At 58.6% G+C, this 27307-nt stretch overlaps 2 protein-coding genes and 1 non-coding gene across 3 annotated transcripts in view; 1 reads left to right on the top strand and 2 right to left on the bottom strand.

The window, feature by feature from the left end:
* PEBP4 (phosphatidylethanolamine binding protein 4) overlaps window positions 1-3197 on the bottom strand; it is a 72586-nt gene extending 69389 nt beyond the window's left edge. Inside the window, exons 1-2 of the mRNA XM_059831566.1 lie at window positions 3055-3197; window positions 1008-1140 (exon numbers count right to left, since the gene is read on the bottom strand). Of these exons, the coding sequence (XP_059687549.1) occupies window positions 1008-1140; window positions 3055-3194 (273 nt within the window). The 5' untranslated portion in view covers window positions 3195-3197. The remainder of the gene's footprint in view (window positions 1-1007; window positions 1141-3054) is intronic.
* Window positions 2398-2511, bottom strand: LOC132319826 (U5 spliceosomal RNA). Its single transcript, XR_009484542.1, has one exon. It is a non-coding gene; the product is annotated as a U5 spliceosomal RNA (small nuclear RNA).
* A 16694-nt stretch (window positions 3198-19891) lies between the features above and the next one.
* RHOBTB2 (Rho related BTB domain containing 2) lies at window positions 19892-27307 on the top strand. Its single transcript, XM_059831482.1, has 10 exons — window positions 19892-19921; window positions 23177-23378; window positions 23582-23685; window positions 23799-23984; window positions 24083-25107; window positions 26058-26176; window positions 26261-26411; window positions 26511-26599; window positions 26825-26930; window positions 27008-27307. The coding sequence occupies exons 2-10, from the start codon at window positions 23187-23189 to the stop codon at window positions 27241-27243; spliced, it is 2208 nt and encodes a 735-aa protein (XP_059687465.1). The 5' UTR covers window positions 19892-19921; window positions 23177-23186; the 3' UTR covers window positions 27244-27307.

The following is a 27307-nucleotide window of genomic DNA, read 5'->3' as shown; positions in this document are numbered from 1 at the left end:
GGGGGGATCCCCCGTCACCGGTTACGGTCACACACTGACCCCGCATCACCGATGCGCGGCCCGGGGGCGGGTGGGACCGGGGGGGCGGTTCCCCCGGGAGCCGCGGGCGGGAGCACCCGGTGAGCACCGCTGCGCTTTCAAGTTTACAAGTGGTTGCAAAAGAAACGGCGGTGTTCGACGCCCCCCCCCCCCCCCCTTTTGTGTGCTGCAAGGTAGACGAAAAAGAAGAAAACCAAAAGGGGCCACAATGTAGCCCAAAAATAAGGGGGGGGGGAGAAGAGGCCACGATGTAGCCCAAAAATAAGGAGGGGGGGGAGAAGAGGCCACGATGTAGCCCAAAAATAAGGGGGGGTGGGGAGAAGAGGCCACAATGTAGCCCAAAAATAAGGAGGGGGGGAGAAGAGGCCACGATGTAGCCCAAAAATAAGGGGGGGTGGGGAGAAGAGGCCACGATGTAGCCCAAAAATAAGGGGGGGTGGGGAGAAGAGGCCACGATGTAGCCCAAAAATAAGGGGGGGTGGGGGAGAGAAGAGGCCACGATGTAGCCCAAAAATAAGGGGGGGGGAGAGAAGAGGCCACGATGTAGCCCAAAAACCCCTATTTTGAGTTCCAGTTTACCCCCAGCTCGGCCTCAAACGAAAACCCTGGAGCAACAGGACAGCAGAGGACAAAGTTAGACAGCCACCCTAATTTCAGGCACAAGTCTGACAAACACAACCTGCGCAGCCGACGGCACTTCGGCAGCGGGACGGCAGTGCCAAGCCACGCATAGCACAGGGTGAACGGCTCCCGGGCCGTCCCCAGCACCCAAGGCGCAGGCGCTGGGTGTCCCTGCTTGGCCCAGCTCCCAGCCAGGGTGCCAAGGCCAGGCTCAAAGTACAAGCGCGCACGTGTGTAAGCAAGCCTTTCCCAGTGAATTCTTCCCCCGTGATCCGGCTACACCTTTAATTAACAGAGAAGTGTGGAGCAAGGGCAGCTGCCCATGAGGGACGCAAGTGCGGACTCACCTTCTCAGCCTGGGGGTACCGAACACGGGGGCTGCCCCACTCCCTGCTGATCCGCCGCCGGTACTGGTGACACTTGGGGATGTACGTGCAGCCCACATCGCCCAGCTCCGGGTAGATAATTTCTAAATCCCCTCTGAGGAAAAAAAAAGGGGAGAGAAGAGCATGTAGGGTGAGACTGCACCATGCCAGGGATGGGAATTAGTGCCACTTCCCAGCCAGGCTTGAGCTGCAGTTGCAATACTGGGTCAGAGACGCAGGATCCGACCTGTGTCACCACAGTGCTGGGCACCTTGCGCACCAGGATAAGCATCCCACCGTGCTGTAACATAACCATGGGTCTGCTCCCTCTTCCAAGCAGCAGCGAGCCTTTAAACATTCATTATGGCTCAGCACAAGACCCGGATTGTTCCCAGTATTTTTTGTAGTCTTTAAAAATCATGGCCCATATGGCTTAATTAAGGCTTGGAGAGCAGAATTACCCCTGTTCCCCTTGGCAAGCCATTTGATCTCTGAGCCCCCTTCTCCCACTTGCGATATGAACGCAGGGACAAGCCACCTCTGTTTTGGGCACCGATAGTGCAATAACAGGTCAGATATCTCCAGCTCTGACTTCTGCATGAAGTACTTTCCCCTTCTGCATTATCTAACAGAGAAAGGGGCCGCCGGAGCAAGCTGTCAGGTCACTGCAGTGTGTGGATAGCAAGTCAAGGCCACCCTGACAATTAGCTGCCACTGATGTGACCCTCGCAGGATGGGCCATTAAATCCTGCAGCCCGAGAGGCTGCTGAGCAAACGGGGCCGGCACAAAGGAGGCTGAGAGTTCAAAGCAAGGTGCTTCTACTCATGGTTTGTGGGAGGAAGCTGGAGTCAAGTGAAGTCTCCACTTCCCTTAATCTAGAAGCTTAAGTTGCTCATATTTGGAGAGCATTTTCATTAACTGAGAAGTAGCAGAAAGGATGTTTTTGGTGCAGAAGATCCCAGTGATGTAGGATATTAAGAACTGCCGCTGCTCACCCAGCCCTGCCTCCCATCTCCAGCAACTCACAGGCAACAAGAGTTTAAGCCAAGGACGGAATCACGAAGGTTGGAAAAGCCCTGTAAGATCATCAAGTCCAACCACCACCCCAACCCCTCCATGGCCACTAAACCATGTCCCGCAGTGCCACGTCCACACGGTCCTTGAACACCTCCAGGGATGGTGACTCCACCACCTCCCTGGGCAGCCTCTGCCAGTGCTTCACCGCTCTCTCAGTGAAGAAATTTTTCCTAATATCCAGTCTAAACCTCCCCTGGCACAACTTGAGGCCATTTCCTCTCGTCCTGTCACTTGGGAGAAGAGACCAACACCCACCTCACCACAACCCCTTTTCAGGTAATTGTAGAGAGCAAAATTAACACTGAAATGGAGCCTCAAAAAATTCCTTGACACTCATGCCCGTTCCTCTCCACGGAAATCTTTAGTGAAAGGCAAAAGATTTATACAATCTGAAGAGACACCGCAGACCTTCAGTACCAAACCATTTGCTAAGGGATGCATTCGGTGGCTGTTCAGCTGGGGGGCCCAGCTGGTACAGCAGCAAGCTGCCTGTTTGCAGCTCCAGGAGAAGCTCCCCAGGCCCACACCTCAAGCATTAGCATCTCTGCAGGATGGGCTTTGAGGTCTGTGGGATGACCTGTTCTAGCACTTCCCTTCCCCAAAAGTAGCCTCCTTCTGAAACTTTCTGCAGAAAACATTTGGCATCTGATTCTGTAAGTTGCTTCAAAAACCTCTGCAAAACGGACCAAGGAACATCTTAGAGTCTCTGGACACCTTGAGATCTCAGCTTGCACAAAACAAGAGGTGCACAGTGCAGCGAGCACTGCCCTGCTTCGCTCTGGCCCAGATTCCTGGCAAAAGGAAAAAAGCAACTAATATTTATAGCCCTGGCAAAGGGGGTACTGGAATTAACTGTGCCAGGAGGTGACATGCTGGACAGGCAAGGGCAGCGCATGACTGGATGGCCAGGGCTGGTGCAGTTTGGAAAGGAGAGAACAGGGAGCCACTCACCTGCAGAACTCGCTGTCCACACTGCTGAGCATCTGGAAGAAGCAGGTCCGCAAAGGCTCGTCCGGCCAGGGGGGCTGCTCCCCCCGGGCAGCAGTGCCGAGCAGGCCAGCAGCCAGCAACACAGCACCCAGCAGCTTCATCCTGCCCTGCGGGGACCAAGGGACAGAGAGGGTCAGTCCCACAGGCAGAGCTGTGACCCAGTGCTGCCCCCCCAGCACCTGCTAGCACCCACAGCACACCCTCCATACCATGCTCTGATTCAGCCCCCGCCCCCCCAGAAACCAGCTCCAGGCAAAGCACACCCATCCTTACACATCACCTTTTCTCCACTTTCACCAGTTCCACATCATTAATCCCAATTATGCCAGAAATGAACCATGTTTCCTGCTGCCACCCTGTGCCAGGGAACACTGAGCCCCCAGCAAGAACCCACATCTCAGAGGACCCATTTCCACCCACCTACAAGGAAAGCACATTGCCACCCTCCTGCCCAGCACCAGGGATGTGCACATATGATGTCACAAGCTGGGCAGCCCAGCAATGATCACCTCCACGGTGACCACTGACACCGCACCCCAAGCCCAGGCAGCACGGAGAGGGGACAGAGTCCTGCCTTCAGGTGCTGGCCCTGCTGCTCTCCCTAGGGTCCTAACGCGATGGAAAAGGTGAAAAATTGGTATGGGGCTTGGCCATGGGCTAACCAAGAGCTTTACTGATGGATGCACGACCAGCCGCGACACTGACCAACACATCCCTGACCCCAGGCAGAGCATCTGCAGGGGAAGAGCACAAAGGTTCACCTTGAACCCAGCCACCCCCTCCAGAGCCAGGGCAGAGCTTTTCCCCACATGAGGACAGCCGTGGCCACCCATTTTTATGTCTGTGCAAAGCAGAAGCCAAGCCCTGAGGTTTATATACCCACACCCCCGCCAAGTCCAACGCCAGCCCTCGCCTCCCCGGGCGGCACCGAGGTGCCCGCAGCAGCCTGAGGGACCCGGTGGCCAGGGCCACCACAGCTGGCCCTGCCGAGGCACTTACCCAGCGTGTCCCAGGGATGGGCGAGCAGCTCTGAGGCAGAGCCTGGAGGTTTGAGGTTGCCGTGGAGATAGTTTCCCTGGAAGGAAGGGAAGAAGGGACTGGGAATGAAGACACAGCCCAGGGAAGGGGCAGCTCATCCCCTAAAGGAGCATGAAATCAGGCAATGGGTTTTCACCCCACAGCAACCTTCCTCATCTGACCCACCAGCTCTGGGTCCTCACCCGGCCCTAATCCCCCCCCTCCACTAACAACTTCCCAGTTAATTAGAAAGGAGGCAACCCAAACATTTATTTGCACTAGCCTGTCTTCTCCATTGCCTAATCAGTTCTGGATGAGGCATATGCAAAAAAACCCGCTGTCAGTTGGGAATAGGTATTACAACACATACTGTATCATTATATAATGAAGTCCCAGCACGCAGAGCGAACACGAGTAAGTACAGCGCCACTGTCATTACAGAGAGAAAAAGGCATCAGGCTTAACTAATTAGAAACATTAATGTATTGGGAATGATCTGGAGGTTTAGGGGCTAATGGCTCCAGTTCCCACACTTACAGGATGGGCAAACCCCATAATTAGAGCCCTGATCCTGCAAACAGGCTCCCGTGAATAACCCTTTTCCCATCAGAGTCAGGAGCACTGGTTTGCATGAGTCAGGATCACTAAAATGGGCTTTACATCCTCGCACGCTCTCACAAGCCAGGGGAGCCAGGCAGGGGGATCGCAGCCCCAGCCAAGGCGTGCCCAAGGACTGTAATCACCACAGCTGCCCGGAGACTCTCCACCACAGAAAGGTGGATTTCTTAGAAAAGCAGGACTTCCCTTGGAAAGCTGACAGCTCAGCTGAAAGCTTGGCAAGAGGGTGACAGGCAAAGGGACAGTGGCTTTGACCAGGACAGACACAGGGACTTGGACACCAGAAGAGCTGTAGACACGGACACAGGGCTCTTCCTGCCAAAGTGACTCTCACCACGGTAAATCCATCTGGTTTTGCTGTTTGTTTAAGCTTGGAAGCAGTGAAGCTGGCTCAAGGCTTGCATTGCTGCAGCCCTGGCAGCTCAGACCCCCAGGTCTGTCCCACAGTAGCAGAGGAGCATCAGTACTTTGCAGTAACCAGCTCCAGTTGGTTCCTGCAGCAACTTTGCCATGGTTAGCCAAATAACAGCAAAAGCCAGAGACAGGATGAGCTCTGAATGGACCAAACCGGGGTATTTTATATTATTTTAAGCCTAGAGGCAGAGAGAGAAGCCATTCACACAGAGGCAATGTCAGCCACTTCCATCCAGAGATATCCCAAGAGGATTGTCACAAAATGGGATCAGCATAAAAGGTTTTGCCGACAGGCAAGGTGCAGAGGGATCCCCAGGGATGCTCTGGAAGAAAAACCCATGGGAGCAGCAATCTCTTGCAGCATCCTGTGTAAGATGAACTATGGCTTTCTCTAAAAGCTCTTTGCAGAGTAATTACAAAGATCCTATTCCTCCTGCTCAGGAGTTGCAAAGGCAGCAGGAAGCCTGTGCAGCAAACCCACATCACCAGGATATAAAATGCACGGAAAGTTGCACTGCCACAGCCAGACAACAGCTCCTGTGCCATGCTCCTGCAAGGTCAGATGAGCTCCCAAGGGGCACAAAGCCACCGGATTATTTGCTTTAGGCACATGCACGGGACACTGTGACTCAAGAGCTGGCACCACTGCCGGCTTTGCTGCCAGGCGATAGCACACCCGCCCTGACACAACCCTGCCTGCACAAATCCTCCAGGCCTGGCAAGCCCACGCAGGGGATGGGTAATTTCCACCAGCACCCATCTCCTCCGGTCTGCCTGCTCCAGGAGGTATCACAACCAGGGAGAACCAATAAACTATGTGCCCGAGAGCCTGCACCAAGCAGCCTCCGCTCCGGAGAAGGATCCTCCCATGGGAAAATACACCTCTAGTGGTGTCAAGGCAGGTACGGAGCATGAGCCAGCCTCCTCTCCCAGCAACCCCGGTGTGATTGCATGTTGCCTCTCCTGACTAAGCAGTGCAGGACTGCAGGAATCTTGTCTTTCCAGCTGCTGGGAAGCCTCCGGCACGGTGCTGCAGCTATGCAGCTCAGAAACTATGTTCATCCAGGATTTCCCCACACACTCAAGAATGAGATACTGCCCTCACTTAGAAACAGATGCTTCATACTTGTTTTTGCAAAGCCATTATTGAAAACACGACTGTAAAACCCTTCCTGCTTCTCAGTTTTTCTGCATGGACCACACGCAGGTCTGCCTTGCCAGGCAGCGAACATGACCCTGGGGATTTAACCGTGCTCAGACTACACACTGCATCTCTGCACATGCAACCTGGCCTCTCTCTCCCCCCCTTTCCTCTGAACCCCAGCAGAAAAAGAGAAGGAGGACTTGCTTTTAAGCCCCTGTTAATTTGGAGGATGGCTTGAAACAGCCCTGGCATAGAGCCGCATGGGCATGGGGAAAGGCAGGGAGCACAGCCCTGGGTCACAGGACCAGGAGGTTCCCAACTTCCAGCAGCAACCAATATTTGGGAAGAAAAAGCTTTCTAAGGTACCAAGTCCAGCCAGTGGCTTTTGAATACATTCATTTGGTTAATCAGACAAGAGAAGCAATGATATGAAGCCCAAGGAAGCAAAGTGCTGCCTACACATGCTGCAGTCCCACTATCACTTCAGTTCATTGGGAAGAGATACAAATGCAATATATATTTCCAGCAAACCAAGTCAGGTCCAAAAAGCTACTGAAAAGCCTTTCACAGTTGGCAAAGCTAAGAGAGAAGTAAGGAAATCTTCATTTTCTATTAATATTAGAGATGAAAAGGCTCTTAATAAAGGAAACTACCTTGAGAGTAGGAGGACAGGGAAAGTCTGTGACTTGCTTTAACAACTGCAACAAAGCACATGTGAAAGCCAAAGCACCTGTGTTGGGAGCCAAGTTACACACATCGGTGATCCATGGGGCCACAAAACAGGTGCCCGCAGAGGAAAGAAGGTGACTTGTTGCAGAGGAGGCAACAGCCCATCTTGCATGCTGCCAAGCCCCCCAGTACATCACACCTTTGCAGCCCAATTGATGCTCTCCTAAAAGCCCCATAAGCTGCTGCCCAGGTCCCAAAATACATGCCAGGGAGCAGTGAGAGTCTTAGGCCACAGCTCAACCAGAAGTCAAAGTATTTCAAGGAACCCCATGGACATCAGCCAAATCTGACAGGCACTTAAAGCTTTCACATGCATGCAAAACCCCCAGCTCTGGTGCAGTTTGTTTACTTAATGTTGGGCTTTAATGCAAAACAAGTGTTTCCAGGTCAGAACTTCCCCATAAATGTTCATAAAAACACAGCTTTTTATTCTGACACAGACCAAAAACCATATTGTTTGTGAGCTTTGGAATTTCCCACCCGAGCTGCTGGCTTCCTGTTGATGTTAGTTTAAGATTAACCAGTGCCATTTATAATCCGCTTCAGCATTTCTTCTGACTTCACCCAGCACTAAGTCCCTGCGCCATAAAAAGCAGTTTTATTTCATGGAATCTAATTTTACCTCCATTTCATTAAGCAACCTCAGCTCTCCCCAGACATTAATTGCCCACGGGGCAGAGCAGGGAGGTGTCACTGGGCTGGAGTTCCCCCAGCCCCATGACACAGGAAGCCTGGCACCATGGTTTTTTTTTCCCCTCCCAGTTTGTTTCAGGCTGCAGCAAAGTTGCAGCTCACCACTAAAGTCCACTAGAAACTCTATCCCTTTCTTGCCACAGAGCCAAGACTGTTGCTTTGCTCTAATTCTGGTGAAAACACAGATCTATTCTGCATTGCATGAGCAAAGGCATTTCTGGGGAATAAATGTGCTCCTTGCACTCCCACCCAAGACCCCCCAAGCTTAGTCCAGCCCAGCTGCTGCAGAAAGAGCTCAGCTCTTCCTTCAAGGTCCAGCATTTTCCTGATTTGGGCTCCTCTCTGCCTCAGTTTCCCCATGGGGCTGCACAGAGATTCTGCGAGCAAAGCTCCTGAGGCACTCACATAGAAACCAATTCCTACAGTCTGAACAACAGTGAAAAGACTATTTACGCTGTCGATACCCACCAGCGAGACTGTAGGAAGTAAAGGACTTGTCAGAGCCTCAGCAGCCAGGGGAATTCCCTCAATTTTTGTCTTGCAGGAAGCCAATTTTTCAGATGTTTTTTCCATAGCAATCAGCAAAGGAAACAGAAAACCACATCCTCTCCCTCCATTCACAGCCTGCTGCACCTCCAGCCATGCCCTGGCCACGCTGTGCCTCTTATCTCACCTCTTCATAGGCTGTCCTCACATTTCCCTCTTTGCATGGCTAACAATTTAATTCCCGGCTTCGAGTGAATGACCACAAGGTCATCTTCACCTTGCCCTGCGGGTTGGTGGGGCAAGAGCTTTGTGAATTGAAAAAGCACTTGTCCCAGAACACACCATAAATTTGCATCTGCACTGATTTGTGGGGCCAGCTCTCCTTCTTGGGCAATCTTAAGGTTTTGGGAAGAGTTAAGTGGATTTAGGGGATGTGACAGCTTTATTCGGCTCAGGCGGTCTCCGGTTTTCCTGGGTCTGTCTAGTGCCACATACAGCTCAGGAGTTAGAGACCCAGGTTGTCACTGCAGCAAACAAAGGCTCCCTCAGCTAACTGCCCAGCAGCAGCACCAGCCCTCACATGTGTTACTGGAATAAGATGAACCTGAACTGCTCAGGGGAGACAGATTACATCCCTACCTAGATCATGTAAGTGTTCAAGAGCTGAGCCTGTATTTCTGGGTCTCCACAGCATCAATAAGATGCTGGGGCAAAATACAGAGCAATGGTTGCATTCACCCCTCGCAACCCCCCCAGCAGACTGAAACAGCAGAGCTTTGCATTTTGCAAAACGCGGGGTGCAGATCCATAGCACAGCCTGAGGGATTAACAGAGAGGATTTTTGGCTTTTCTCTTTCTACCTGCCAAAGCCCCAGGTCTGAACTCCCACCCCTGCCTGCCCCATTTCCTTAGCAGGCAGCTGTGTCCAGTCAAGCTGGATTAAATGCTGCCACTGTCAACACCAGCACTGGACAAAGTCCCAAGTGACCGAGGGGGAAGTCTCAGAGCCCTGGAAGGGGGTTTGGACCTGCAGCATCCACCTCCTCCTGCAGCCCCCTCTGAGCAGGAATCTATGGGATGAGGGAAGGGATGCACAATGCTTTTTGCCCTTTGAAGTTGCTAGCACCTTGCAGGCTCCTGCACTCGCATCCCAACAGATGATGCAGCGCAGCACAAACCGAGCACCAGAGCAGACCCAGGGCTGCTGTGAACCCCCAAAGCCTTCTTTGGCAGCATAGCCCCCCAAACACCAGCCCCTCTCCCTCAGGTGGGCATTGCAGGAGCACTCGGGAGAGGAGGAATAGTCAGTATTTGCCAGGCAATAAGCACACAGTTGGGTGCAGTCCCCTGAGCCTGGCAGCAGCCTACAGAGCCACCCCTGCACTGCAGCACATGGGGTTCACCCCTTCTCCTGCCAGCCCAACCCCTTCCCAAACCTCAGCTCCAGCAGCACCACATGCAGTAACGTGTTTCAGCTCCTGACACCGCCCTGAGCCCAAGCGCTCAGCCCAGCACAGCGCACAAGACACAGCAGCACCCTCACCCATGATGTTGCATGGCTCAGGGACGGGGCCACCCGCCTCCGCACCCCATCCAAACCACATGGGCTCTTGCCCCATCCACAAACTCCTCTCCTGAAGCAGCATCTGGCACCCAGGAGCTGGCTGGCACCTTTTGGGGAGGGTCACTGGGCAGCTGCGGTGTGCACGGCAGCTTCGGGAGCGGAGCCTGGGGGAGGTGACCTTGGTGGCAGGCATCGCTGGCAGCCAGCCGTTGCACACGCAGGGGCTGGATGTGCAGCGTTGCACAACCACACCTGGCAGAGCCCACCCCACCACGGCAGGCACCTTGTGACTGCTCCTGCCGGAGCTGCAGCTCTATCCGGAGAAGGTCTTCTATTTTGGGAAGAATGTTTTCATTTGGCCTATATTAAGCACATACATTTCGCAGTCACAAGGCAGGCGCAGAGCTGTGCGGGAGCCTCCTTCCCTTCAGCGCCAGCAACTCTGCAGCTTGGCAGATCCCGGATCCCAGCGGTGCTGGTGCACACGCAGCCGAGCCCGCTGCTCACCAGGGCACTGCCTAATGCAATTAGCACCCATTTGCACCCCTCCATTCACACACTTGCTGAAAGGCTGCTGCAACCCACTAGGGAGCTGCTCAGCTCCTCTTTAAATTTCTTCTGGCTCAGCAATGAGGACCCTCCCTTGCTCCCAAAGATAGGGGAAGCCACTAAGCATTGCTGCAAACACCGGCACGCGACAGCAGCGTGGAGGTAAAGCATTGAGAAACCCTCAGGTGGGGCCTCTGCTCAACCTACCACCCGTGCTCCCCAGGGGTGCTACCTGGGCAGGGTACAGCATGGGGACTGGGTTATGGAGGGGTCACCCAGGCACTTTCACCTGTCTTCCCTCTTTTTCCCACCTTCTGCTGGGCACTGCACCCTGGCAAGGAGGTGCATCTCTGCCCTGTGCCTCATGGATGTGCCAATTGTGATTACAGCCCTTTAGGGATGACAGCAAAAAATAAACAACCACCCATTCCCGGTCCTTGACATCTCACCAGCCAGGCTGGGTGATGCTCGTGGGAAAGCCCTGGGGCAGCAGGTTAATGAGGAGCTGGGGATGAGGAAAAGCATCCTCTGCTCTGACTCAGGTCAGGCTGAGCCTGGACCCACAAGTCAGCCCATCAAGGCACAAGAGGCAGGACCCATCTGCTTCACTCACCCACTGCCCACCCTGCCAGCAAGGCATGGGGACCTATGTGGAATTTAGGCTGGCTGAGCAGGGATGTCTATAAATAGCACTGTTTCAGATTCAGCCCGCATGTAGCTCTTCTCTTCAGTCCCCAGTTTATTTTCTCCCTCTTTCAGCAGATCGCTGCAGCCCGAGATGAAGGGGAGCGCAGGCTGGACCCTTCATTGAGTCACACGGACAAAACAGGGAGATGGACTAGTTAAATTGGTCCAAATCCCCAATGTCAATGCACTTATACCAGATTAACCTTCGCATCAAAGCACTACTAAATCACACTAAACTGGCTTAACCCTTCCTTAAATGGGTTTAACTGGTCTGCCGCAGGGGGCTTGTACAGGTTTAATGAGCTCCGCTATGTGCTTTCCTGGGAAACCCTGAGCCCCCGTCACAGCTCCATGCAGAGGGCATCCCCCCCAAGCCAGTCTGGGGGCTGGAAGGAGGCAAGGGGACATCCCGCAGGCACCCATGGTTGGGGGGAACCCCTGAGTACAGGTACCTTTTCCAGAAGGTTTTTCCAGCTTCCCCCTCCCCAAACATTTGCTCCCAGACCCTTGGCACACTGGCTTTGAAGGGGACCCCCAAGATGACCCCTGTTTACTGTTCCCCCCCACACTGGCAGAGCTACCAGAGCTCCTGCCCTTACACCCCCACAAACCAACCAGCCGCAAAACAAGAGAGAAAACAGCCTGACACCCCCCAGGACAGAGCAAGCCAGCCCCCCCTTTTCCACCTACCCCTCTTTACACCACCAGTATCCCCAGTCCTGCAGCAGCAGAGGAGAGCCTGTGCCCAGCCAGGGCTGGCAGAGCCCCAGCCCCACGGCCGGCTCCTTGGCAGGGCTGAGCCCTGGAGCTGGCTCAGAGGCTGAGCAGAGGGTAGTTGCAAAGGTAAGGGCTGACCCCCCCGGGGTGACCCTCGCAGCTGGGACATGAGCTACCGCTGCAGTTTGCGGAGATCAGGGCCATTTGCAAGATGCTCTGAGACACACAGAGCAAGCAGCTGCAAACCAGGCATTGCTCTGGGCAGGGAGCATTTTCCCTGCTCTGTGACCCAGCAAAGCAGGAGCCTTTTTAGTACCTGCCACAGAATAAAGCATAAAAATCCCTCTGCCTTCCCTTTCTAGCTTAGCTCAGCTTGGGCCAGAGCAAGTGGCTCTGCCTCCTGTGAGAACATACTGCAAGTATGAGTAAGCCCCGGGTGCCAGCCACGCACGGCAGCAGAGGCGCCTGGGGCATAACAGCATCTCAATTAGAAGGTGAGGCAAGACCTGCACCAGCAAAAAAATGCCATGTGTGTGCTGAGCAGCACGTTCCTGCCTGTTATCAGCTAAATCAGTACCTGCAGACAGCATTCTCCAGAGGTGCTCCAGTCCCTCCAAGAAGAGCAGCCCAAGCAGAGCTGGGTCAGTCTTAGGGCTTTCTCCTGCCTCTTTTTAAGCCTGACGGACACCTGCTGCCCATCAGCCCATTAGCTCCCTCCTTTCCCATTGACTCACCAGCTGATCCCACTGAGTCACCCCTTCGAGCCACCTCTCCTTTCCGTGGCCGTTTCCCCAGGCCCTTGGTTCCCATTGACTCACGGCTGCTCATCCGAAGCTCACCCTCCCCTTTCCATTCCCGTCCTGGTCACTTCTGGTCACTTTGACTCACCCTGCCCTGGTACCTGCCTTCCTCCTCAGCAGGACCACACCGGCAGCATCCCCGATGAGCTGTGAGGAGCGTCCCGGTGAGGGACCCACATGCTGGGCAGCTCGTGGCTCCCAAAAGCACCCTCCAACTTGTGCAGAAGCGCCATTGCCAAGCCCCAAGGCTGCAAGGATTGTTGGCTTTTTGGGGGGCAAAGGATTGCCCCCCGTTTCTCACCCTGGCTGGCATCTTTTGCTGTGTTTTCTTCCACAGACCGTGGGAGAAATAGCAGCATTTAGATATAATCAATGGCTCTGACATATTCCTTCACACTTCCCATCCATCCCTCCATCCAGGTTAATCTTCTCCAGCTGCAATACAGGAATCATTTAGGGATGAGTCTGAAATACTTTGGAAGTGTAGGGAAATGGAATTTTCGGGAGCAGGGAGATGCAGGCCCTGGCGCGTGCCGTGCCGCCGGCGCACCTGGAGCTGGGCTGAACGGCTCTGAGTGGAAAATTCCTGTCGGTTGAGCGTGGATTGTGGTTCAACAGGTTTTAGTCCCAGCCCCTTTATTTGTGTCAGTGCAAAAACTCATCCCTAGGGCATTTGTTTGGATCACATGGGCGAGCATATAAAAATGGGTCCTACCTGTCCAGGCCAGTTAACGCCTCAGGAAAGCGAAGGCGGCTGCTGGACCGAAGGGGAGAGCCGCTGGACGGTGCAGAGCTGGTGCACACAGGTAACCGCACCGGCTGCCCGGAGCAAATTTATCCCATATTTTTTCCCCAGGTCTTTGCTGAGGCCGGCCCCGGTAGCAGCAATGGGGTATGGCGAGGCTGAGGGCTTTTGCCCCGTGCTGGGAGGGTTAAGGGTTTGGAAACGGGTTGGTGGGCTGCACTGGAACAGAGGCGGTTCGTGCCACAGGAGTAGCTTTAAGTGCCACCCCGTTTGCAGCCCCGTGGGCTGTGGGCTGATGCAGACCCTCCGGAGCGGGTGATGCTCTGAGCTCCTTGTTCCCTCGCTGCCCCTTCGCTTCCCTTCGAGCTGTCGAGAATAGGGCTGTCAGACCCCGACGGGGCTCTGCAGAGCGTGTTGGTGGCAATCAGGGTTTAACGAGTAGCTCATGGCTGGTGCTCGGGCAGAGCCACGTGCGAGAAGACACCAAGTTGTGGGGGCAAAGAGTCTTCCAGCGTGGGACGGATGCCACCCTGCTGTCCCACGGGAACGGAGCAGATAAAACCGGTGACTCTCCATGGCTGCTATTTGCTGCTTCAATAAGGGGTGTTGATGTCTCCTGGCAGGTAGTCGGGACGTCCGTGCAGCCACCCGATGCTGCCGTCACCTCCCTGCCCGCCTGCCTACTGCCTTGCTGGCAGTCTCCTGCTGCCTGCAGCCCGCCCGGCAGGGGCGATGGGCAGCCTTGCTGCCGCGTCGTTTGGCCGGCAGCCGTTAGGGCAGGAAGCGGTTTGGGGGGCTGGGGTGCTGTTTCACAAGCAAGGGCACGAGGCACGGCCCCTCTCCCGAGGGCCACCACTTGCAGCCGGGTTCTGTGGTGGGGAAAGGGGGTGATGCTCCCGCTCGCCCACCCGTGAGTCTCTGCCCCGGGGGGTCCTGGCCTGCTGGTCTGACACCCCCACGTCCCCTCTTTTCCTGCCTTTCAAAGAGCCGTCGCTGCTGAGACAGACCCGGGCAGCTCCTCCGCTCCCTCCCTCACCCCCCCGCGTCCTGCCGGGGGCTCTGGGACCCCAGAAGTTTTCTCCCTACCCAGCATTGCTTCTTCCTCTGCTCTCCATCCCTACTGGAGACAGTTGCTTAGAAACAGATAACTTGCTCTTTGATTTTTTAATTATTTGCTTTTTAATGCGGAGATACGCAGGCCCCCACCGAGCCCCCCCAGACCCTGCGCCTTGCTCCGTGCCGGGTGCTGGCTGCAGCCAGACCCAGGGACAAGACCCAGCAAGGTTCCACTTTCCCCCTTCTCGCTGAGCATCGGTCCCCAAGCTGCAGCAAGCCAGGCAGACACCCACCCCGCACCCATAGCGGCTCCCTGGGAGCGATGTGAGAATTAATTCCTTGGGGTTGTTTGCTCGGGGGGTTATTTTCCTCTTCTGATGAAGAGCCCAGGCTCGTTGGCAACGCTATCAGCCTATTTTTGCCCTGCTCTCGCTAGCAAGAGAACCAGGAGAAAAGGGAAACAGAGAAGCCACAGGATGCACCGTTATAAGAGGAACTTTCCCCAAATAGAAGCTTTTCACAGTTTTTTCACGAGGCGTCAGCAGCTCTTAATACTGTATGAAGCTGTGAATACTGCATGAAGCAGCCGGCCGGCGGGGAGCCTGTAAATGTTTCAGGCTGCAGCTGCAGCCCTCCTGCAAGCGCGGGGCCAGCCGTGCATGCCCAAAACCTGGCTGGGGTGGCGGGGGGAAGCAGCTGGAGGAGCAGCCTTAGCTGCAATTTCATATCAGCAGCACTTTCTGCACCAAACAGGGCAGTAAATCCGATATATCCCAGCTGGAGGGTGCAGAAATGCTGCACGCGTGGCCCAAGACCTTGAATTTTGCCCTGACCCAGTTTCTAGCTGCAAAAGATTTGTCTGGAGAACTCCAGATGTTCATTAGCTCTGCGCTGGGGTAAAGGGAGGGATGCTTTGCTTGTATAATATGTTGCATTTTACAGGAGTACGTGGCTCCTTCTGGGTTTAAATATTTATAAACTGAGTGATGAATCCCTGAAATTCTGCAGCAGTATCGATGGCAGGATGAGTTATCACCCGTGGCATATCAGGTGTCTGTATTTCAGGGCTGGGAGAGGGGATCCAGGCGTGTAGCTGGGTCATAATATGCGTATGCAGTGAATTTCCAGAGCACCCCAATCTCCTGGCTCGGAGACAGACCCTGTTGCTCTGGCAGGACAGGGGATGGAAGGTGCAGAAATGGTCTTTTTACTTGTTTTAGACCTTTCCCTCTGGTATCGGCTGTTTCCTGGACTCTCCTTCCCAGCCTGCTCCCCACCAGCGCGGTGGCAGATGCCATCGTGCCGTCTCCAGCGGCACAGGGTCCCTTTGCTCCCGCTGTTCCCCCACGTGGCGATCGGGTTGGGTTTTGCCATTTTTGCAAAGTGCTGGTTGGAGACTTCTCCTGCCTGCTGGGTCCAAATGGATACGAAGCCCGTAAAAACCATTTGCCTGAGCTGCTGCCTCCCTCCCTGGCTGCCCGGCGAGGGAAGGCTGAGCTCCCCTGGTCCTGCCGATGGGGCTGGGGAGCCCACGTGGATGCCTGGGGCAGCTGCCCTGAGCAAGGAGACCCCTTGTAGCATCACCCAGGAAGAAAAGCTGGAGGATTTGGGGTTTTCAGAGCAGGAAAATGGAGGGGTGACTCTAATCGCTCTTCCTGAGTGGATCCAGGGAAGGACCCAGCACTGTCGTGGGTCTCCAAAACCCACTCCCCAGCAGGAGCCAGGCATCTGCTGGCTTTGCCAGGAGCGAAGCCCAGGCTGGACTCTGCTCCAGCCTGACGTGTGCAGGCACCGTTGATCCAGTGACAGGGGAAGGAGGGGAGAGCCCTGCTGCCCTGCCTCGCTCCGGAGCTCGCAGGAGGGGAGCGTTGCCCAAATCAAACACGCCGGCGGGCTCGGTGGTCCGCTGGCCACCCCGGGAGCCAGGTACTGCTCGGGGCACACGTGCCCACAGGGAAGGCTCTTAGCCCAAGGGTAAGGTGCTTGGAGCAGGGGAGTGGTACTGGGGGCCCCCTTGACCACCCTGGCCAGCCCCTGGGGCCGAGGGGAGGCTGTCACTGTGAAAGCCAGCGCAGGGCTTCAGGAAAGGGACGGGTCTGCGCACGCCGGTTGCATAGATCTAGTTATCTCCCCCTCGGTGCTTTGTATGGTGAAGGTGGTGGCATGGGGAGAGCAGACCTGGCAGCGAGACGTAGGGGCAGCGGGCAGAGCCGCTCGGTAGATGAGGGACAGCCCTCTCCCCATGCAAGGACACTTCTTGGCCAGCCCAGGTGGCCGTGCGGGACTTGCCTTCCCAAAGGCTTTCGGTCTCCAGGGTAGCGGGGTGACGCCGTGCAGGAGAGGGGGGAGAGCCCATGTTTGGGGTGTTTTTACAGACCCCTTCTGCCCTCTCCTTTCAGAGTCTGCCAAGAGAAAGAGATGGAAACGCAAGGGAAAGGCAGCCCCGCCGGAAGATGACTGCGATGGCGCACAGCCTGTAAGTACCTGCCTGCTGCCTCCTCCAGCTTCCCGGTTCAGGCACTTTTCCTCCGGCCACTTTCTCCAGGGGACTTTGCTCTTTGCTCCCCTCCAACACACGCCACCGCAACGTCTCTGTTCCCCCATGGATAAGGCGGAAAACTCGCGGCAGGGCTTAGGGCAGAGCAAGGCAAAGGCAGGTCCCCGGCAGCGGGGGTTGTGGGAACGTGCGGGCCGGGGCTGCCGGAGCGTGTCGGGGTGTCTCCCCACTGCAAATCCGCTTTTGCCGGGGTGCTGCCAGTGAGGGATGCATTCCTTTGGCCTGCTGCAGCCCTTCAGCCCTCTGCAAGGTAAATAATGCTGAGTTCAGCTTTATTTGGGGATCAGGGTGGGGGGCACCGGTGGGGGCAGAGCTGGGAGGGCTGCAGCAGTTGCAGAGCATTTGCTGGCTGCTCCAAGGAGCGAAAGCAAAATGGGTTTGCATCCCTGCATCCGTCCCCCTGCAAGACGGGAGAGCAGCAGTGCAACCCAGCGTGCCAGCCCCCAGCAAGGCTGGGCAGGGGTGCGGGGAGCACCTGGGAGGGATGGAAACGCTCCAGGCATTAACCCCTGGAGAGTCATAAAGTTTCCAGGGGAGGGCACGGCCGGAGCATTGCCCACTCGTGTCTCTGTATCTGGAGAGCTTCTTCATTCCTTGCTGGGGAGGGGGAGACGGAGGGAGGAGGATGCCACGGGGTGAAAACGGGTGCTTGCTGCCAGCGGTGTGAGCTCCCCAGTGCTCAGCCGTCGGGTTTGGAGCTCTTTGCCTGGGAGCGAGGGTGATTACGGAGCCATGCAGATGGAAGCTTTCTGGAATGAGTTCAAGGGGCTTAAATCGGAGAGAGACATGGGAGCAGGGAGTGAACGGCCTTTTAATTACATCCCTGCCAGAGGCAGCGGTGCTGAGGGAGGGGAGCTATCGCCTTGCAGCTGTGCCACGGCGTGGGCTCGCTGGGGAGCGGTGGGATGCAGCGAGTTGGCTGAGACTTGTGTTTCTCCTCCTATGCAGGAGAGGGGCTGTGAGCAGCAGCCACATGCTCCGTAGATGCTCCCGAGCCCCTTCCCCTATCCAGTGCCTCCCACCACCAGCTCTCTCCTCCCGGCAAAGCCTCCTGCCGGGAAAGGGGCCCGTGCGAGCACCGCAGCCCGGGTGTTTCGACCGCAAGTGACAATTGTGCTTTTGTTTTGCCTAGCAGGGAGGGGGGCAGGCGGGAATTCGGCTGCCCAGAAAGCTGCCAGGAACTCTTTATGCCACAATTAAGCACCTGCTACAAGAGAGCAAATAAGCCAAATCATGCGGCTGGCAAACAAGCTTTACGTGTTCCTTCCCCGTGACCCACTCCAAGAAGAAGAAAGCTCAAAGCTGCAGCTCGGCTGCTTGCAGCTCCCGTTGCAGGGGAATAAATAGCTTCGCCGTGAAGCCGAGAGCTTCGCCGCTGGCTCGCGGTCCCGGTGTGGGCACGGAGGCAGCGCCGAGAGCTGCCTATGCCCGGCTCAAAAGCCAAAGGGCTCCCCCCTCCCCAAATAAGCGACCCCGTCTCCTTCTGCTATGGAGAGAGAGATCCCCGTCCTGCGAGTTAGGTGAGGCGGGGGGCGATGCCGGGGGGCCGGGATGGGGGGGCCGTGCCAGGCGGCTGCCAGGGCTGTGATGCAAAGGTGCGAGGTGAGGTGAGCGCTGAGGTTTTGACGCCGGCTGACGCGGCGTTGCATCAGTGCCGGCCACGCTGCGGGCTACCGGCTGGCCTGATCCGAGCAGAAAGGGAGCGGGGGGCCGAGCTTAGCGTGGCTCCGCGGAGGCGATGCGGGGGGGAAAGGCAGCCGAAAGCCTTGGGAGAGGATGGCGAGGCATCACATGATGCGGATATACGGGGTCAGAGCAGCGGGGCCAGCGTGCCGGACGCCTTCCTGGCAGCCACGCTGCAAAGATGACTCTGAATTTTTTTATGCCCGGGGCTGGCAGGGTTGGGGGGCAGCGCTGGGGGGCCATGGGGTGAGGAGGGGGCTGCGAGGAGCACTGCGGGCTGGGGTTCAAAGGCAGTACCGCAGCGTGTGGCCTGTGCTCAGAGAGCAGGGATGAATGATGGGTCAGCTCTGCCCCCCCCCGGGAGAACCAGCCCTGCAAGGGGCTGGGGGTGCTCTGGGGGGGGCTGGGGCTTGTGAGCGGTCACGCGAGGGGTCTCCTCCGGCACAGCCCCATCCTCAGCAGGGCTGTTGGCCTGGCACCAGCACCGCACGTGGCCCGGCTGGGACCCTGGGGGCTGGCAGCCCTGTGCAGCCCCCCCTGCAACAAGGGGAGGGGGAACGGTGCTCAGAGGAGGGGGCAGGCAGAGGGTGCACCCCTTCCCAGAGCGGGGGGGAGAGCGGGGAAGGTGGGATGCAGAGGGAGGATGGAGGTGAGATGCAGGGGGAGGATGAGGGCTGGATGCAGCAGATGATGGAGGGCAGGGTGAGGGGGTTAGGGGCAGGGTGGGGGTCCCATGCAGGGCAGGGTTAGGGGCAGGATGGAGACCCATCCAGGGCAGGACCGGGGGGCAGGATGGGGGTCCCCCATGCGGGGCAGGACTGGGGGGCAGGATGGGGGTCCCCCATGCGGGGCAGGACTGGGGGGCAGGATGGAGACCCCTGCGAGGGAGGGCTAGCAGCAGGATGGGGGGGTCCCATGCACGGCAGGATGGGGTCCCCCTCCGAAGCGCCCCGGCCCCGCTGCCCGCCTGCAGCCCCCCCCCCGGGTACCCCCCCCTCCCGTCTCTCTCAGCCAATGGGCGGCGGCGGCGGGGGGGGCGGGGGCGGGGCCTCGGCGGGGCCGCTTGTTTTTTGTGAATGAAAGGCGGGGCGGCCGCGACTGCAGCGCGCCGCTCCGCGCAGGGCTCCGCGCAGGGCTCCGCGCAGCGACGGGCAGCGCGCAGGGCTCCGCGCAACGCAGCGCAGCGGGCCGCGGATGCGGAGAGCGGGGCGGCCGAGGTGCCGATATGGGCCCCCGCGCCCCAGGCCCTGAGCCGCGCAGCGCGGCGCCGAACCGCGCAGAGCCCAGCCGCGCAACCTGCGCCGTGGCCATGTCCGGAGGGGCGAGCCGGGCCCCGGCCCCTGGGAGCCGCCGCTTCGTCTGTGTTGGTGTAAGTACCGGGAGCCCACCCCCGCGCCCCGCTCCGCCTCCGCGCATCCTGCCCCGCGGCCCGGCCCGGCTGCCGGCGAGGGCCCGGCCCCTTCGCGGTGCACCCGCCGCCGCCTCGCAGTGCCCCGCACCCCCGGCCTGGGTGCTCCCAGCCCCCCTGACCCCCTTGCAAAGCCCCGCACCCCCGATCTGGGTGCTCCGAGCCCCCCCGACCCCCTTGCAATGCCCCACACCCCCGATCTGGGTGCTCTGAGCCCCCCTGCCCCCCTTGCAATGCCCCGCACCCCCGATCTGGGTGCTCTGAGCCCCCCTGCCCCCCTTGCAAAGCCCCGCACCCCCGATCTGGGTGCTCTGAGCCCCCCTGCCCCCCTTGCAAAGCCCCGCACCCCCGATCTGGGTGCTCCAAGCACCCTCAGCCCCCTTGCAAAGCCCCGCACCCCCGATCTGGGTGCTCCGAGCCCTTCTGCCCCCCTTGCAATGCCCCGCACCCCCGATCTGGGTGCTCCGAGCCCTTCTGCCCCCCTTGCAATGCCCCGCACCCCCGATCTGGGTGCTCCCAGCCCCCCTGCCCCCCTTGCAATGCCCCGCACCCCCGATCTGGGTGCTCCGAGCCCCCCCGACCCCACTGCAATGCCCCGCACCCGCTGCCGGTGCCCCCGGCCCGCCGCGTCCCCCGGTGCCGGTGCCGTGGCCGGGCCCGGCCGTGCTGCAGCCCCGCTCGGGGCCCCGCTCCCGCACCGCCTCCCCGCCGCGGCCTGCACAGCCCCGGCTGCCTCCGCGGGGCCGCCCGGGCCCTGCTCGCCCCCAGCCCCCGGCCGCCGGGAGGGTCACGGGAGGTGCCGCGTTATTTGGGGGCATTGCCGCCGTTTTGGGGCGGTTTCCCCCCGGTTTGGGGGTTCTCCTCCCCTCGGGAGGTGCGGGATGGAGGATTTTTAGCCTGGGAGTTGCTAGGCGACGGCTCCCGGGGTGATGGTGCAGTTGCCTTGGCAACCGCAGGCTGGGCAGCCCAGAAGGAGCAATTTGGGGGTTCTCCTTGGGGGGGGGGGGTGTGAATTGGGTGCCCGTGGTTTGGGTGGGGGGCTGCAGCGGGCAGGGAGAGCGGGGCTGGGGGGCTGCTGGCCCGAGGAGCCCTGCTCCCCAGGGAAGGGCTTTTGCTGGGGGGGGAACTCCGATGTCTGTGCATGTCGGGCTATTTCTTGCTGTCCGGTGGGTTTCGGAGCCGTCCCCGGGGGAGAGGCGGTGGTGGGGAAGGCGGGGAGGGGGGCTGCGGAGGTGGCAGCTTGGTGCTGCTGAAATTGTCCCTGCAAAGAGGCTCAGCCCCCTCCCGGGATGGTGTCTCATGGGTGGGGGGCTGTGAGCCACCCCCAGCGGGGCTGCCGGAGTTCCCCGATGTGCTTCTGCTTTATTCGGAGCCTGCATTTTGTGCCCGCTGCTGTCCTCCTCTTCCTTTCCTCATCACAGGCACTGATCCCGTTAGCACCTATCCCTTAATTCCCTCGGGGCACGGATTTTCTGAGCAGGCTCCCAAGTCCCGGGTGCTCGGCTGGGTGCGGGCCGTGCTCCCCACGCGGGGCAAGCATCCAAACTGCCAACCGCAGTTGTCATCTCCATGTGCCTTCCCCCCCACCGACTGAATGAGCTTGGCTGACTTGGGAGCACGGCTGGCCCTAAAAATAACGACAGCGAAGCCGCCCAGGCACTAACAACCCCCCTGGAGATCTCCTGGCCCTACAGAGCAAAGCCGATCCCCGGGAGGAGCAGGGGACCGGGGACGGCAGTGGAGAGGGATGCGTGAGATGGAAACGAATTTCCAGGGGCTAACGGGGAAGGAGACATCCTGCCCTGACTCCTTTTTGCTGTGCAGAGCCCATGGAGGTTGCTATTCCTGGTTTGCAATGCCTGCAGCAGACAGCATTCCCCGCATCCCGAAGGATGGAGGGGACATGGCATGCAGTAACAACTACTCGGAGAAGTTTTGCCTTGGGACCCGCTGATGTCTAAGTGCTGGCACCTAAAGCAACCTGGATTTGTGCCACCCACCTTTGCCTACGCTTGCCCGCAAGGCTTGTGGCCCAATCCTGCAGGGTGCTGAGCCCCCTCACATGCCGTCTCCTCCTGGTGTGAGCCAGGTGTGCTCAGAGAGCTTGCGCACGGGAGGGAGGTGCTAACATTGGAAAGTCCTTGCCAGGCTGCTAGTTTAGGGAGCTGCGTCCGTGGTCCCCGCGTGCAGGGCTCGGTTGCCATCGTTACCGGGTATTTTAGCTCACGGAGCCTTTGCGCTGGTGGTTTATTATAGCAGCTCAGGAGGCTGGTGCCAGGAGGGGGTGACAAGGGGAAAGAGATCTGCGGCTTTGGGAAGTTCAGAGCAATTGGGATTTGGGGTTTTGTTTTTTTTTTTTTTTTCCCCTTCTCCCCTTCCCTCAATCTTCTCCCTGCTTTTCCCCCTGGACATCACGTAAATCCCTGGCTTAGTGCTGTGATGAGTTAATTCGGGCTGATTTAGCCTCCGGGGCTCCAAACAGGCAAAGGCTGGTACACCTGCTCACAGGGCACGGATCGCATCGGCTTCGCAGCACCCATAGCACCAACCTCCCTCCCGGGAGCGTTCAGGTCACGCCTGGTCCTGGGAGCCTTCCCAAACCCGATGGCTGCTGAGCCTCCTGGAAATATAACGCATTTCTTCTCCTTTGCTACTCTTAGCTGGGAGCAAATATCCGCTCCGGGAACGGGGTGGGAAAAGGGGGGCAGGTCAGTGTCGAGGGACAGACCTGGTGCTCCCCTGAGACAGGCAGCTGGAGAGGCTGGCAGTGCCCGGGTGTGCGCTCGGTCGGGCGGATCTGGAAGCTTCGCTTGCAAACGCTGGAGAGGGAGAAAGGGGAAAGGAGGAGGGGAAAAAAAAAAAAAGCAAAAAAAAAAAGCCTCATCTCACATGAACAAGCATGAGCCAGGGCCGGAGAGACGGGGAGGGAGGAGGGCCGAATCTAACGCAGGGCATGTGTCTGACGCGCGGCAGAGCAACGCACGCTGCTACGAGAACATGAAATTTTAAAGGGGACTGGCGGGGAGCGTGAGCCGGGGAGGGGTGGGCAGCTGCCTTCCCTCCCTGCCTGCACTGGGGCTCCCGGCTGGCGGCTCCGAGCGTGAGTATCAGCATCATCTTGTTGCTTCGCCCCCCTCGGCATCCCGTCCTGTCTGGAGACAGCCCCCCCCAGCTCATCCCAGCTGTATTTGCTGACCCCCCCCCTTGCCCCTGCAGGTCCCAATTAATGGATTCTGACATGGATTATGAGAGGCCAAACGTAGAAACTATCAAGTGTGTTGTGGTCGGGGACAACGCGGTGGGCAAGACCCGGCTCATCTGTGCCCGTGCCTGCAACGCCACGCTGACCCAGTACCAGCTCCTCGCCACCCACGTGCCCACGGTGTGGGCCATCGACCAGTACCGCGTCTGCCAGGAGGTGAGAGCTGCCGGGGAGCAGGGCAGGGATGCCGAGGGGGGCTGGGCTCACGGATGCCCCGTGGGGACCCCAAGGAGATGGAGATGCATCCTCCCTGCGGGGGAATTGCGAATTACTCCTCCGTGCCCTGCATGCGGTGAGGACAGCCCTGCTCTTGCAGGGCTCAAGGATTCAGAAGCTGGATGGTGTTTCTGTTCCTGCAGGTGCTGGAGCGCTCCCGGGATGTGGTAGACGATGTTAGCGTGTCCTTGCGGCTCTGGGACACCTTTGGTGACCACCACAAAGACAGGCGCTTTGCCTATGGCAGGTAGGGGAGAGGCAGAGCCTCATGCTGCCCTGGGCAGGGAGGGAGGGCAATGCCGAAGCACGGTGGGGTTGGCTCCATCGTTAAGCTGGACCTTGACCCTCCTCTCCTCGCAGGTCCGACGTTGTAGTTTTGTGCTTCTCCATCGCTAACCCCAACTCCCTGCACCATGTGAAGACCATGTGGTACCCAGAGATCAAGCACTTCTGTCCCCGCGCGCCTGTCATCCTGGTGGGCTGCCAGCTCGACCTGCGATACGCCGACCTGGAGGCCGTCAATCGGGCACGGCGCCCCTTGGCCAGGTGGGACTTTTGTGCCCTGGAGATGTCCATGCTTGCCCAATGCTTTCTCTTTACCATGCATCTGAAGAGGTATCTTCATTATCTCCCCTCTTTTTCAGGCCAATCAAACCTAACGAGATCCTTCCCCCAGAGAAGGGGAGGGAGGTAGCCAAGGAGCTGGGGATCCCCTATTACGAGACGAGCGTGGTGGCCCAGTTTGGCATCAAGGACGTCTTTGACAATGCCATCCGTGCCGCCCTCATCTCCCGCCGTCACCTGCAGTTCTGGAAGTCCCACCTCCGCAACGTGCAGCGACCCCTGCTCCAAGCACCCTTCCTGCCCCCCAAGCCCCCTCCACCCATCATCATCGTCCCGGACCCCCCTTCCAACAACGAGGAGCGCCCAGCCCACCTCTTGGAGGACCCCCTGTGTGCGGACGTCATCCTGGTGCTGCAAGAGAAGATCAAAATCTACGCACACAAGATCTACCTCTCCACTTCCTCCTCCAAATTTTACGACCTGTTCCTCATGGACCTGAGTGAGGAGGACCAGCAGAGCGCCGGGGGGCACGGCTTTGGGGTGGCCGTCACCGCGGCCGCCGAGCGGATGCTGCACCAAGAGGAGAGGCACCACGGGCGGGATTTCCTCCTCCGAGCTGCTAGCTTTGATATTTGCGAGAGCACCGAGGAGGCCGGATCCGGCCAGCGAAAACCGTGCCTTAGAGCCTCCACCAGTGATGGGATCCTGCGGGGCAACCGCTACGAGAATGGGGAGCGTGGGCTGCGGCGGGGAAGGGACCTCTCCTCTTGGAGCCGGGCTTTCACCAGCATCCAGGAGGAGATGGCAGAAGACCCGCTGACCTACAAGTCCAAGCTCATGGTGGTGGTGAAGATGGATGCTTCCATCCAGCCGGGTCCTTTCCGGGCCGTGCTGAAGTACCTGTACACAGGGGAGCTGGATGAGAACGAGCGGGACCTCATGCACATTGCTCACATCGCTGAGCTGCTGGAGGTGTTCGACCTCCGGATGATGGTGGCCAACATCCTCAACAACGAGGCGTTCATGAACCAGGAGATCACCAAAGCCTTCCACGTCCGGAGGACCAACCGGGTGAAGGAATGCCTGGCCAAGGGGACTTTCTCGGGTACGACTCCAGGCCGAGGGGGAGGACCATCCGCAGCACCCTCTCTCCCTTGCGGGGGGGCTCTGCCGGGTGGGTGGGGGACTCGGAGCTCCTGGCTTTGTCCTGTGTGTGACTGGGGCGGCTGTGCTGCAGATCAGCAGGCGTTCGCTCGCCTGCCCTGGGGTTTTTGGTCACACTTTGCATTTCTGGGATTTTTATAGCTTTTTTTTTTCCCAGAAAGTGTGAGTGTATGGCCCTTCCCCAGGGTTTCCGGCTCCCCAGCCCGCCTGACAGCTCTGTTTATTTACGGGAGAGCAGCAAAGGCAACTTCCTTCCCTCCCGGGCCCAGATTTTCACAGGGTCATCTGATTTACGAGGAGCAATGTGCCCTTGGTAGGACTTCCCTGGCTTTCCACCGAGCACCACGTGCCACCGGCTTGTGCCACGATGCTGCAGGGTGACATCCGGGGCAGGGCTGTCAGCGTCCCAGCCTCCCTGCGGCTGAACGTGTTTCACGAGGATGGACCTTGATGTGGTCAAGCTGCCGCTGTCAGGGGACAGATGCGTGCTGGCCCCTGGCGCACCTCGGGGAGAAGCCTTGGTCTGGGCTGGAGAGCAGAGCAGGGGAGCGGGAGATCCCCAGAGTCCTTCCCAGCTCTCCCAAGGACTCAAGCTTGGGAGAGACATTTGCTTCCTGGGTTTTCCCCTTTGCTTGCAAACGTATCATGGTATGACTTGGGAAAATCCCTGGGAAGAGCCGGAGCCCCGTCGAGGCCCTGCCCTGAGCTGCTCTGAGCCGGAGGGGGATGCTGGGGAAAAAAAGAATAGAGATCTTTAGGACAAATTACAGGATGTGCCAGGCTCTATCCCCTTCCCTCTGCTGTCCCCGGTGCGAGACATTTTGTGGCAGGGGGTGGCTGAGCCCCAGGAGATGGGGACGGTGCCAGTAGCATGCCTCTGCTTGTCCCCAGATGTCACCTTCGTGCTGGATGACGGTGCTATCAGTGCCCACAAGCCCCTGCTCATCTCCAGCTGCGACTGGATGGCCGCGATGTTCGGTGGCCCCTTCGTGGAGAGCTCCACCAACGAGGTGAGGAGGGGCCCCGGGATTTGTCCTGGGAGGGTGGGACAGCTGGGGACAGTCCTGGGGTGACAGGCGGTGCGTGTCTCGCAGGTGGCACTTCCTTACACCAGCAAGAGCTGCATGCGGGCGGTGCTGGAGTACCTCTACACCGGGCAGTTCAGCTCCAGCCCCGACCTTGACGACATGAAGCTCATCATCCTCGCCAACCGCCTCTGCCTGCCGCATCTGGTGGCTCTCACTGGTGTGTGTCCCCCGTCCCTGTCCCCAAGCTTGGTGGCAGCTCGGTGTATCCACTGTCACCCTCTCCCAGCTGCTCAGTAACCCCATGTGTCCCCCACAGAGCAGTACACCGTCACCGGTCTGATGGAGGCGGCACAGATGATGGTGGACATCGATGGGGATGTGCTGGTGTTCCTGGAGCTGGCTCAGGTAGGACATGGTGGGACAGGACCCTGTGCTGGCAGGGCTGGGGATGCACGAGGTGCTGGGTGATGCTCTGCAGAGGGGTCCAGCAGCTCTGGGGGGTGATGCTATCCTGGCGGAGAGGACAACCAGGTCTGGTCCTGGATGTCCGTGGAGGAATAGGGTGAATCCCTCCTGCTTCCCCGGTGGTCCGTGCCGTGGTGGCTCTGACGCGGGCTCCATCTCTTCCAGTTCCACTGCGCCTACCAGCTCGCTGACTGGTGCCTCCATCACATCTGCACCAACTACAACAACGTCTGCCGCAAGTTCCCCCGGGACATGAAGGCCATGTCGGGAGGTGAGCGGGGGCCAGGGTGGGATAACGGGGGTCCTGGGGGTCCCAGTGCTGTCCTCACCCCCCCCCTCTCCCTGCAGAGAACCAGGAGTACTTCGAGAAGCATCGCTGGCCGCCGGTGTGGTACCTGAAGGAGGAGGATCACTACCAGCGGGCGAAGAAGGAGCGGGAGAAGGAAGACTACCTCCACCTCAAACGGCAGCCCAAGAGGCGATGGCTCTTCTGGAATGCCTCCTCCTCCCCTTCCTCCTCTCCTTCATCGTCGGCAGCCACAGCCTCCTCTTCCTCCTCCTCTTCCTCCTCGGCTGTGGTTTGAAAGCCCGTCCTTGCCCTGGCTCCAGCATCCCTGGGAGGAGAAGGGGAGGAGGAGGAGGAGGAGG

This window comes from Gavia stellata, chromosome 31, assembly GCF_030936135.1.
Source record: "Gavia stellata isolate bGavSte3 chromosome 31, bGavSte3.hap2, whole genome shotgun sequence".
NCBI classification, from domain to species: domain Eukaryota; kingdom Metazoa; phylum Chordata; class Aves; order Gaviiformes; family Gaviidae; genus Gavia; species Gavia stellata.
The sequence above is the reverse complement of the archived record's forward strand: the minus strand, read 5'-3'. Positions and strand labels throughout refer to the sequence as shown.